At 36.8% G+C, this 13330-nt stretch overlaps 1 protein-coding gene across 10 annotated transcripts in view; it reads right to left on the reverse strand.

Moving 5' to 3' along the window:
* The window catches only part of Lrp1b (low density lipoprotein-related protein 1B), a 2058309-nt gene that overhangs the window by 648963 nt on the left and 1396016 nt on the right, over positions 1-13330 (reverse strand). For all 10 annotated transcript variants that reach the window (XR_374143.4, XR_374144.4, XM_006498463.4 and 7 more), the window contains exon 32: positions 1688-1837. Coding sequence is in view for 8 of the 10 variants with exons in the window: in XM_006498463.4 (XP_006498526.1) it covers positions 1688-1837 (150 nt within the window). In the remaining 2 variants the exon portion in view is untranslated. The remainder of the gene's footprint in view (positions 1-1687; positions 1838-13330) is intronic.

Raw genomic sequence — 13330 nt, forward strand, 5'->3', positions numbered from 1 at the left:
CACATGTACTTTGTAAAGGAGTTTCTATGTAGTCACATGTTAAGTTTTACTGTGCACCTAGAATTTGACTGCTTGTTGCTTGGAAAACCCTTTGCATAGTATAGTGGGCTTTTTTGTTGTTGTTTTGTTTTGATTTTTAATATGCTGACAATGAACTGTTTGACATTAGGGTTCCTGATATCTGATTTAGGTTGACAAAACCAATCTGAAGAGATTCTTATTGTCATCTTTTCATGGTTTTGCTTTCCTGTCTGTACACCTGCAGGATCTTCTTCAAAAGACCAGCATATATAGCTAGCGATACCTGAGATCTTCATTTGACATTTATGCAGAAATCATCACTTTCAAATAGACATTCCTATAGTTTTGTAATGCATGCACACACACACACATTTTATATATATATATATATATATATATATATATATATACATATATATATTACATCATTCAATGACAATTAAAAAGAATTTCCTTTTGCCCTCTTTACAAGAAAGGGAGACCCCATTGTGTTTTAAATAATTTCTGTATTTAAATTTTCACAAATTGTCATTTAGTCCTTTTTGTGTGAGAGGAATTTTCATTATAGCACAGTCTAGTTCAAATTCACTAGGTAGGTAGCACTTGCTCTTCTCAAACTCACTATGTGACCCAGGCTAGGGTGGAAGTCAGCGTCTTCCTCAGCATTCTACATTCTGGGAAATAGATGTACATCACATCTGGCTTTTACTCATGCAGTTTTTATGACAGGAAATAACACTATTAAAACATAGTGGTTGCATAGAAAAGAAATTTGAAAATATTTAAACATAAGTAAATTATATCCTATCACTTTGTCATGCACTCATAAAAAATCATTACCGAAACAAAACAAAAAACCCACCTTATATTATGAATTATTTATGAACAGGTGAAAGATAGAAATACTATAGAAAGTAGAATTTTTACAATTTTAAGGCCCTATTCACTAACTATGCAAACTTAAAACAATCCATATTCAGGATGAATTTCTTTGAATGGTGTAAGGCTACACTATGTTCCTTGACATATTGTGGTGTTTGGAACTACAATATGAATCGTATTTCTCATTTCTTGTAAGAAAACACAACCATTGATAAACTACATGGGACAATCAGTCTTGTAGGTTGACCACAAAGGTCCTTCACTAGACAAAAAAGTCCTTGCCAAACAACACTTCTTTATAGACCACATCTTACAGGTTACAGCTTACATGAAGTGCTCTTTAAAAAGAAAAACTTGGAGTTAATTATTTGTTTTACTGAAAGCATATAAGATGAAAGACTTCAGGGTGGAGAGAGTGATCCCCATCATTGGTCATATGACACTATTACCATGACCATTCTTGAAAAACATGTCAGTTTTGACTGCCCTGGAAAACATGCAAGCCTTATACCTTAGATCCAAAACAGAGCCCAGGAAAAGTCATACAGGTGTAAAATCTGCACAAAACTGAGAAGCGATAATCTAGCACTAAGTGTCTAATCTGGATAATCATAAAAGTTTGTTTTCTAAGGTTAAAAAACAGTTTAAGAAACTACAGAGATGCTCAGCCTGAATGTCTCTGTGGTGCTAATGGCACAGAAGCTTTACTAGGATTTTAATAGGTAATAATTAATCAACTCCTAATCAATATGATTCAGCCTCACCGCAGAATCACTGCACTTACCCATGATGGTTAAGGCTGTAGCTTTTGTTAATTCTTCCTTCATTGACTCTATTACTTCTAAATTACCACCATCTAGGTTGCATCGGTTTATGGTTCCATTTCCAGAACTGATCCAATAAAGCTTATTCTCCACATAGTCTATCGATAGACCTGTAATTAAATTAAACAACTTAAACACAGTAACAGTCAGTCAAACTGCAATATTCACTTACCATCTCTTGATTGGAGTGGAAACTAGGTCAAAAGTTCACATTTTGGTTTTATAAAAACCAAAGACCTTGCTAAAAGGAAGTTAGATACATGCTGTCTTATCTAGCTGAGGGAATTTAGACTTTTATTGGCAACTTCACAGTATTGAAAGAAATAGCAGCTCCATTTTACAGATAAGGAAACTAATACCCACAAAGCTAAGATAGCTGTGTTCTCTACACAGATATATGTAATTGCTGTGTGTTCCACACAATCACAGTTGACAGAGAAACAGTGTCTCTGTGCATTCAAGTTGGCAACCGAACTCACTGTGGAGAAGCTTACAGGCAGATGTTTAGATGTGGCACAAACTGTTCCTGAGATTCAACAAGAGTATGAACAAAACAGAGGCCTTCCAAAGCAAACAAACAACAGAAAGAGGAACAAGGGGAAAGGAGAGAGAGAGAGAGAGAGAGAGAGAGAGAGAGAGAGAGAGAGAGAGAGAGAGAGAGAGAGAGGTGAAGGTAGAAGGAGCTGACAAGAGTTCAAGTGAACAAGAGGATGAGATTTCACTGGGACAGTGAGTCAAAGGTCAGAGAGGCAATAAGGTATAAGTACCATTCCACTCACCAAGAACCACTCAGCTCACCTGCATAGTCTTTCACCTGTGGACGGTCTTTGTTTCAGGAGAAGCAGGAAAGGTTCATTAGCAAAATCACAATGCAATAAAACGGGCATTGTGGAGATATAGATTTTAGACATTATTCCTGTTGGCCACATCAGGTAATTTATTTTAACTACTAATAAAGTTAGTCAGAACAACAACAAATAATATAATAATGATGATGATATAAATAAATAAATAGTCAGGTATGATAGTTTAAGACAAAAATCTTCCCCTTCATTTTGTTTAATTCAGTCAGCATGGCTCTTATACCTGTTTTATGCCACCTGGATATTCCTTGTCTAGTAGAAATACAGTAATATGACCAAATTTTCAGAGTAGGCAACATTTGTCTTCTACTTACATTTCTGTCTAATGATGTTAAAGTAATATAAAGAAACAAATAAACATGCACATTAACAGAGAATTCCTTTCTAAAATGTGCAGTTTGTCTATGTCCATGAGAATTCTAAATTGTATCTGAAAATCAAGCCAAGTCAGTAGGGAGCTGCATTTTTGATGACTGCTTCTGCCCTCAAGAACTCTCAGTAGAACTTGGTTTTGGCATTTTGCCCTTAGGTTGAAGGAGAGAACTGTTCCAAGTATACACAGGAAAGCCTCGGTTAGGCTTCCTGAGATGTAGTATCTGAAGGCAGTACATCATATTGTGACCTCTTTATCTATGTACCCATGGGACACATTTCTTTCAGGGCCATGTGCCAGAAAAAGCTATATATTGGAAATATAAAATTTTAACTGATCATATTTCTGTCTTGGCTTTAGCTGCAAAATATCAGAGTCAGATTTGTGAGCCATCTCCACTAGTCGTAAAAGGATTGCATCTACACTATTAGTTTTAGTCTAGTGTTGATAGACAAATCTATTATTTTCTTTCACCTCGAATATTGAGATCAATAGTGCTGTCTAGCCTTTCTTAGAGAGTGTATTTGTTTAAGTTTCTTTAATCTTCTTTTTGGAAAGAGAGTGAGCTTTCTTATTGAACATGAGTGACTCCAAATTAACCCACAATTACTGAACCACTTTCTCAGCTACTGCATATTTGGCAGTCTCGCTAATAGGTAATGTATAATGTGGAATTCAGCAGAAAATGAAGTGACAGTTAGGCCACTGAATTCTAGTGTATATTATTCAATCTCTGCTCCTGGACAGTACATGAACACAGAAAAGGGACTCTGTCACTATCAGCTGATATTACGGTATGCAGAAAAGATCATCTGTTAACAGAAAATCACATTTAAGTAAATATATTTTATAAACTGTAATGTGCCTAAAAGGTTTTTTCCCTGACATTGAGGCATACTCACACATGAATAATTCATTATTAATTACACATGTGTTTATTTAATTTGTACTAGCTCAGACTGAATTATAAATGTATACCTGTTGAGCAAGTGGTCTACCCTAAGGTACTCTCTCAGCACTACAAACTGACTGACTAATTTTGTTTTGAAAAGGTCTTGTTATGCATCCCAGAAAAACTGCAAACTTGAAACCATTTGCCCAGGTCTTTTAAATAGTGAGATTAAAAGTGGAGGCCAGGGAGATGGGGTAAGAAAGATAACTCAGTAACTAAAGTTGGTGTCATCCAAGTTTGAGAACTTAAGTCCTGCTTAGCCATGTGTAAGGGGCAGCATGACATGCTTCCTGTCCTGTAAAGGAGCCAGCATGTCATGGTTGCGTGGGCATAGGCTTGTTTTTATAATAATGTACATATTTTTGTGTTCCTCCTTCGAGGAATATCCTTTCTGCCAAGGTTAATGACTTCATGATAATCAGAAACAGATGAGTATGGCAAGCAAGGGCATGTCTATTTCTCAGCAAAATGGTAGAAAGCTGTGACCTTCAGGATATCATATATGTATATATATATAGTTTCTCAACTATGCAAAATATAAGGATACAATATCCTATAAGGATCTTCACAGATCTAAAGGAACAGATGCAGCTGCACTGTGACTCAGCTTGTCATAAAGATACTAGGTAAGGAGATAAAGAGACTTAGGGGAGTGATGGAGGCAAGACAAGATCCCACCCAGCTAACTTTCTTGGTTGTGAGCCTAGCCTTTAATGACCGAGACATCTCTCCAGCCCTGAGGCTGGTCCAGGCAGAGGGACCTCAATGTAATAACCAGAACAGAGGTAAAGAGACCAGGGTAGTAATATTTACTTATAATCCCAGTAACATGAAAGCAAGGAATGGTTGATATATGGCCAGTCTATACTATATGGTCAGCTATAGACAAGTGAGAGATCTTGGGACAATAAACATGAGGTCTATACCTATGATGGACTTTTGGACTCAGACACATCTACAAAAAAATTGTATATGCATTCACACCCCAATTTGTACTCATACATACTCACAATACTAAAAGTGTGGACCACAATGTTTAAAGCAATGAAATTTTAAAAATATATATTACTTTTTCCCAAACTATATGAAAAATAGGAGGAAAAGAAGTGATTCACTCTATGTTTACTTAACATGGCTTAAATTTTTACACATCTCTTGGCACCTGAATATTTTCAGATTAGTGGCTTTCAAATTCATACAAGTCTATCTATCTATCTATCTATCTATCTATCTATCTATCTATCTATCTACCTACCTATCTATATATCTATCTATCTATGTATCTATCTATATCATAAATGCCACTGAGATAATCCTTACATCTTCCTTCTTGTTAAGTAGTTAAGTATATTTGTTCAATGTGTGAATATTGTTGATTGTGTTCATTTTCATATTTAGAAAATAGAATTTACTTCTGTGTTGACTGAATTTAAATCCTTTATAAGTTCTGCTATGAATTTAAGACATTTGGAAAGAGTTGAAAAGACAACTCAGCCTGTAAGGGTTCTTTTCTTGTATGACTGATAATCAGATTTTGGGATGTACAAAAAGGTAAAAAGAGGAATTGACTCCATAAAGACCTCTGACCTCCACAGTGGAGACACAGTATGAACCGTTGTTCCTTGCATATATATTGTGCATAGACAAACAATAATCAATTAATTTGAAATGAAATTAGTAAAGTCTGTTTTACTAATACTGATGTAAGTATGCTTAGAAACACTTGTGACTTATTGATATGCATGTTTATGATCATGAGATTATTTATTACCTGCACTTTCATGTATGTAACCTTTTTGTGTTGGAGTTTTTCTTCTGATACCTTTTGTAAGGCTGGACTTGTGGATAGAAACTGTTTAAATTTGATTTTATCATGAAATCTCTATTTTTCTTGACTCATAGTGACTGAAAATTTTGCTGGGTATAGTACTCTGGGTTGGCATTTGTGGTCTTAGAGTCTGCAAGACATCTGTTGAATCCCTTCTAGCTTTTAGAGTGGAGGAAATTTAATCCAGCAACATGGCTGCTCTGCAAAGGGATCAAATTCAAAGATAGGTCTGTTTGGTCCTGCTTCAATAAAACCATCCCACTTGCCTTTAATCCCTCTAGCTGGAATACAAACATGCCCTTTAATTTCAAACAATGAAGGTAAAAATAGTTGCAGCCATGTTTGAAAGTGAAAACTAATTTAGTGGCAGATAAAGTAATGAATGAGATCAAGACTTGAGAGAATGAGTCAAAGATAGGATACAACCAACTCTCATGAGAACAGACAGGAAAGAGAGGCTACTTAATAGCAGTGCTGGGTGACAGTGGAGTTGAATTCTGTTGAGCGCCTTGCATTTAGTTGAATGCAGTTGAGGTCAGTTGAATTCTTGTACTTAGGTTCAGTTATGTTGAGTTTATGTAATCAATGTGAAAGAAGGCAGTTTTACTGGGACAATTTTATGACATAGGTTGTAATTGAAGACAGAACAAGCCAGAGAATGCAAAAGATAACAGAATATTAGAACAGATAACCAGTTAGTTTGTGGCCAAACAGAGCAATTCAGTAAGAAGCCAAGAGAAATCAGTTTAAATAAGTAAGCTTGGGGAGGAGTTTGAGTCAGAACAGCTAAGTTAAGCCAGCAAGCCAGAATTCAGAAAGAATTAAAAAGGCCAAGCATATTCAAGCCTCCAAGATAAAAGTTATATTTGGTGAAGAAAAGATACGTTTATAGTTTAGAGTCTCTATTGAGAAGCTGGGAGTAATTCTAATAGGTCTGGTTTTATATATTACTTGTCCTTTTTCCTTAAACATTTAATATTCATATTTTGTTCTATACATTTAGTGTTTTGAGTTTCACATGGAAGGAGGGACTTTCTTTTCTAGTCAAATCTATTAAGGTTTCTGTAAGCTTCTTGTACCTTTGTAAGCATGTTCTTCTTTAGGCTAGGAAATGTTTCTTCTATGATTTTGTTAATAATATTTTCCGGGCATTTGAATGGGGAGTCTTCTCTTTTTTCTAGTCCTAATACTCTTAGGTTTGGTTTTTTTCATAGTGTCCCAGATTTCCTAAATGTTTTGTGCCAGGAAGTTTTTAGACTTAACATTTTCTTTGATTGATGTATCTATCTTTTTTTTTTTTTATCTCCAATGTCTGAGATTCTCTCTTCCATCTCTTGTATTCTGTTGGTGATGCTTGGGGCTGTAGTTTTTGTTTATTTATCTAGATTTTTCCATTTCCAGAATTTCCCCAGTTTGTGTTTTCTTTATTGCTTTTGTTTCCTTTATCAGGTCTTGAACACTTTTATTCATGTCCTTCAGATGTTTTTCTATTCTGCGCTTTCTTTAAGGGATATATGCATAAGTTTTTAGTCGTCAACAGTAAACATGGATGGTCTAGCAACCTTGAAAATTAAATTAACATATGTATTTACTAAAAATTTTTGAACATATCATATGTTTTGCCACTACTTCAAAGGATAAATAACTAAACAGTGAAGTAGTAGCCATTTAATGGAATAAAAAATAGTCAGTGGTACCAGGAAGGGAAATAAATTGCAATGAAAAAATAGGTCAAATATGAAAATGTTTACAAAACTCTCCTGCAATGTATATATCAAAATTATGCTACCCTAGAAGGTACGCAGATGTGTTGACTGGAATTTTAACATCTTTACAGATAAATATATCTTGTAACTAACTTAAGGAAGCTACTCAAAAAATTGCCCAGTGATGTATGTTTATATTTATGATATTTAAATAATAAACTGTGTAAAAATATTAAGAGACTCTCTTAAAAGCTACCAATTTAATTGTAGTTTTCTATAAAGTATTCATTAATATCATAATGGTATGGTTATCTGAAAAATCTAAATAAAGCAAGGAAATATAGAAAGTATGGAAAAATCATCATTTAACTTGAAAAATGTAAAAAACAAAATATTTAGCTTTCTTTATCCCTCTTAGTAATATAAAAGTTGAATTGGTATCTATGTCTTGATTCTCACATCTTTTAATGTATTGCAAAAATTTTCTTTATGTATTATTTACTTAATAATTTTCAATATGTATGCCATATTAATTTTCTGAAAGAATATAACTTGCCAAACTAATGTAATTCTCAAATACCTGGCATAATACATATATTGATACATAAAAATGTTGTAATACTTTTAAACAAAATATTTAACTATTTATTTCTTTTATCATTAATAATGTGTTTTTAAGTAATGTAACAATTACAACTATGTAGTTCATTTTATGTGTTTTGTGTATCTTCCCTTTAAAAGTCACAAAATTAAATCAGCATATAAAGAATGATAAGACTTTAGAGAGATAAAAATTTACCTAACATTTTCTATCATATATCAAATTTCACATCAAAGCTCTCCTCTCTGATTATGAGTTATCTTTTTCTGTAACATTATTAAAAAGCACTGGAACCCAGATATGACCAAAAATTCAGATGTCTAGTTATTAGCCCTTAACTCTGCTAGCTGGCATGCTGACATTGTGGCAGCAACACAATCCTACCCGTCTGTCCACAACATCTTCATGGATTACCTTGCACCTCCTGGGAAGACTTTAGATGCTAAGTTTAATGAATGCACTCTTAAAATCCAAGGATTCTCCCTATTGAACAACTCCGTTCTCTCTTATGTGATCACAGTATAAGAACAATTATTCAGCGGTGTTCCTAGAATAAAAATATTTCCCCAGGGTCAGTTAGTAATCATATGACACATCGGGCAGGGATATTGCTTGACAGGTACATTGCTAGTCACATGAGAGGAACGATCTGGACCACCCCCAGAACCCATTTGAAAAGCCAGGTTTTGTGGAACATGCTTGTAATCTCATGGCTGGGATAGTGAAGACAAGCAGATTGTTGTGAATTGATGCTTGCTAGCCAGCTAGTCAAGTATAATTTATGGGCTGCAAGCTCCAATGAGAGACTTTGTATCAAAAGCTAGGTGTCAGTTTCTGAAGAATAATATACTCCATACTCCCTCACATAATAACATTCACGCAAACACACACACACACACACACACACACACACACACACACTTACTGCATATACATGATGATGGAGCATAATGCATAGAGAGCTCTCAATAAATGACAGGTATTTACTATATGCATGCTTCCTTATATACACTTAAAGCTAAGTTCTGTTGAAACCTTGAACCCATCTCGCTGGTAATTTCTGCTAAATTTAGATGAATTAATTATTACAAATAGGTTGACCTTATTGGGCATGCTAGCAAATGCATACAATCGCAGTTCTCAGAAATATGAGGGAGAAGAATTATGTTCAAAGCCTGTCCAGTCCCCTGTATCAAACACAACAACAACAACAACAACAACAACAAAAAACAAAACAAAGATTGATCTACATAACTATGCACAATTTTCAATTATAAAGCAAAAAGTTATACAACTTTGCATTATGAAATGTGGTAGATGCCATACTTAGTTCTGTAGCATTTGTAACCCTCATAGTCAACAATAGACAACTATCAACAACATAAGTATGGAACTCAACAGGTTAAATACCAAGAAAACATACTCAAACTCAAATAGCCGATAATACACAGATGGCAAGTGGGCACCTGAGAAGATGTTCAGTGGCATAAAAAAATTCCAATCCATATTATAATGAGTAATACTACCCATCTATCAGAATGACTGAACTAAAAGTTATTGAGGAAGTTAAGAACTAATCACTAACAGGATAGCTGGGAGTAAGCCACTGTGGAAAACCATCAGGAGTAGCTTTCTAACCAAGTACAGGATGAGCAAATGCTAAGTGACAAAAGCTCTGTCCCAAACCAGCATGAGAACAGGATTTATGCTCCTAAGACCTCAGGTGAAGCAGGGCAGAAGTGACTGACTCCTATAAGCCAAGCCCTGTCATGAAGAAATAGTATCAGAGTGAATGAAGTGAAGAGTGATCCAAGAAGATAAGCAGTGTTAGCTTTAAGCCTTCACATACACACACCCATTCACTCACATGCACCTACAAATACCAACATACTCCATACATTCACACATAAGAAGGAACAAATACACAAAACCCAAGTCAATTCTCTCCAAAGGACTCAACAATTCGACACTTGGAAATTTCTATCAGAAAAATAACAAATCCTCACAAATAAAAGCTGGTACTTGAATATTTATAGTAATTTAATTATAACTCTCAGAACTGTAACCACTGCATGTACCTTAAGGTTATGGAACACTACACAGACAAAACAAAGAACAAACTGTTGTGACACATGAAACAATGGCAAGGACTCTTCAGAAAGAAATCTGCAATGGAAATCCTGTCTCAAAAGATTTCATGACTGGTCAGCTACTCTGCTCCCCTGAAAACATCGCATATTGAAGGCATTCCAGGAGGTCCCCTGCGCAGAAAGAATGAAAACAGGCAATCTCAGGAGGTCGTAGGTGGGAAGACCCTCTACAATGTACCAGTGACTTGGGAGGTGAGAGACTCTCAGAACTTAGATGAAATGCTCTACAGTGGGGAGAGGGAACTTGTAGAGCCCATCTCCAGCAGAAAGACAGTACATCAAGTGAGGGATGGGGTTGCCATCCACAGTCAAAAACTCTGACCCAAAATTGTCTCTGTCTGAAAGAACTGAAGAGACAAAAATGGAGAAGATCCTGACAAAAAAGAGGTCCAGCAACAGGTCCAAATTGGGATCCAGCATAAGGGGAGGCCCCAAGGCCTGACACTATTACTGAGGCTATGGAGAGCCCACAAAAAAGTGGGCCTAACATGACTACTCTCAAAAAGACCCAACAAGAAGCTGAAAGAGTCAGATGCAGATATTCACACCCAACCAATGGACAGACCCTTGTGGTTAAATTAGCAAAATGCTGGAAGAAGATGAAGAGGAAGGCGACCCTGTAGGAGGATCAGCAGTCTCAACTAACTTGGATCCCCAGATCTCTTAGACATGGGGCCACAAACCAGGCAGCATACACCAGCTGATATGAGGCCTCCGACACATATATAGAAGAGGGCTTCCTGGTCTGGGTTCAGTCAAAGAAGATGCACCTAACCCTCAAGAGACTGGAGGCCCCAGGGTGTAGGGAGGTCTGGGGGGAAGTGGGGGGCACCCTCGTGGAGATGGAGCAGTGGGGAGCAGGTATGGGATGTGGAGCAGTCAGAGCGTCGACCAGGAGGGGGATAAAATCGGCCTATAAAAAATGATTAAAGAAAATTAAAGAAAACAAGAACAACAAAAGATTTCATAACCATACTTTAAAGCATCATTCCTATATTGAGAAGCAGAGGTACTATGCCAGGAAGGAAGTAGATGGGATTTTAAATGGATGAGGTAAAGAGTAGTCATCTACACACAGCATAGCATTGTATAGATGTCAATGAATGAACACACAAAGAGACAGTAGAATTAAGAAATCTGAGTAAAAGATCATAGCAGTTTTATTTGTAATAGCCAGAGACTAAAAACAACCAAGATGTCCCTCAACTAAAGAATGGATAAAACAAAACAAAACAAAACAATAACAACAATGAAAAAAACAAACGTGATAATCTACACAATGGAATACTAATCAGCTATTAAAAACAAAGACATCATGAGTTTTGCAGGCAAATGGATGGAACTCGAGAATATCCTCCTGAATGAAGTAACCCAGTCTCAAAAGGACATGATTAATGGTATGTAGTTATAAATGGATATTAGCCATAAAATACAGGATACCCATGATACACTCCACCCAAATAAGCTAAACAAGAAGGAAGGCACAGTGCCTGACAAATATAGATGTGGATTCTCACAGCCATCTATTAGATGGAGCACAGGGTCCCCACTGAAGGTACTAGAGAAAGCACCCAAGGAGCTTCAGGGGTTTGCAGCCCTATAGAAGGAACAACAATATGAACTAACCAGTACCCCCAGAGCTCCCTGGGACGAAACCACCAACCAAAGAAAACACATAATGGGACTCATGGCTCTAGCTGCATATGTAGCAGAGGATGGCCTAGTCGGTCATCAATGGGAGGAGAGGCCCTTGGTCCTGTGAAGGTTCTATGCCCCAGTATAGGGCCAGGAAGCAGGAGTAGGTAGGTTGGTGAGCAGGGGGAGGGGATAGGGGTTTTTCAGAGTGCAAGGCAGGGAAGGGGATAACATTTGAAATATAAATAAAGAGAATATCTAATAAAAAATCCAGTAAATGCTTTTAAGTTAACAATAAATGACTTTTGATTCGAAGAAGAAGAAGAAGAAGAAGAAGAAGAAGAAGAAGAAGAAGAAGAAGAAGAAGAAGGACGACGATGACGACGACGACAACAACAACAACAACAACAACAACAACAACGAAGGCACAAGTGAGGAAGCTTGAATCTCACTTAGAAGGGGGAATAAAATAGTCATAAGAGGTGGATCTATGGAGGGATCTGGATGGGAGGAGGGATGCGGAGGGGAGTATGGGGATTCAAGGATCAGGTGTGGGGAGGGACAGCAGAGATGCCCAGATAGTCATAAGAGCAAATGGAAATAAACAAGTGATAGGGGGTGGAGAGGTGGGGGCATCTTCAGAAAATGACAGAGACCAAGGATAAGGGAGGGACTCAAGAATCAATGAGGGTAACCTTAGCTGTAACTCTTAGCATTGGGATATGGAACCTGAAGAGGCCACTCCTGTAGCAAGGCAGGAACCCCAGTGGATAAAAAGGGACAGCAACTTACCCACAAAACGTTCCACCCAAAATTTATCCTGTCTATAAAAAAAAAAAATACAGGCATAGGAGATAGAGCAGAGGCTGAGGGAATGGTCAACCAATAACTGTTTTAACTTGAGACCCATCCCAAACTCCCCGCACATATATAGCAGACAGTCTTCATGCAGTTTCCGAAAAACTTCAACTGAGCTATCCCAAAAGCTGCTGCCTGTATGTGGGATGTGTTTTGCTAACTGGAATGCCTTGTCTAGCCTCAGAGGGAAAGGATGTGCCTAGCCCCTCGGAGACTTGATGTGCCAGGTTGGTGGGTAGGTGGAGAGCACACTGACTGGCTCAGAGGAGAAGAGGAAGAGAGAAAGGTTGTGGAAGGGAGTGACCAGGAGGGGGCAGTGAGCAGGAAGTAAAGTGAATGAATAAATAAAAATAAATAAAATAAAATAAAAATAATAATATTAAAATGAAAGAAATCTGAGTAAGACTGCTATACTATTGTAGTCACTATCTTGGTTGGGGTGTTGCACTGTTGATTTGTGTAATTCTCTGGCTGGAGAACATCAAAGATTACAGGAGAGCTCTCTGAATTAATTTAAAAATATTTTTGAGATTACATTTATATTATTTCCCCATGTCCTTTACTTCCTTAAGTTTTTCCATGTGCCCTCTCCTTGTTCTCTGTCAAGTTCATGTTCTCTTTTTCATTAATTGCTGCT

Source organism: Mus musculus, chromosome 2, assembly GCF_000001635.26.
Source record: "Mus musculus strain C57BL/6J chromosome 2, GRCm38.p6 C57BL/6J".
NCBI lineage: Eukaryota > Metazoa > Chordata > Mammalia > Rodentia > Muridae > Mus > Mus musculus.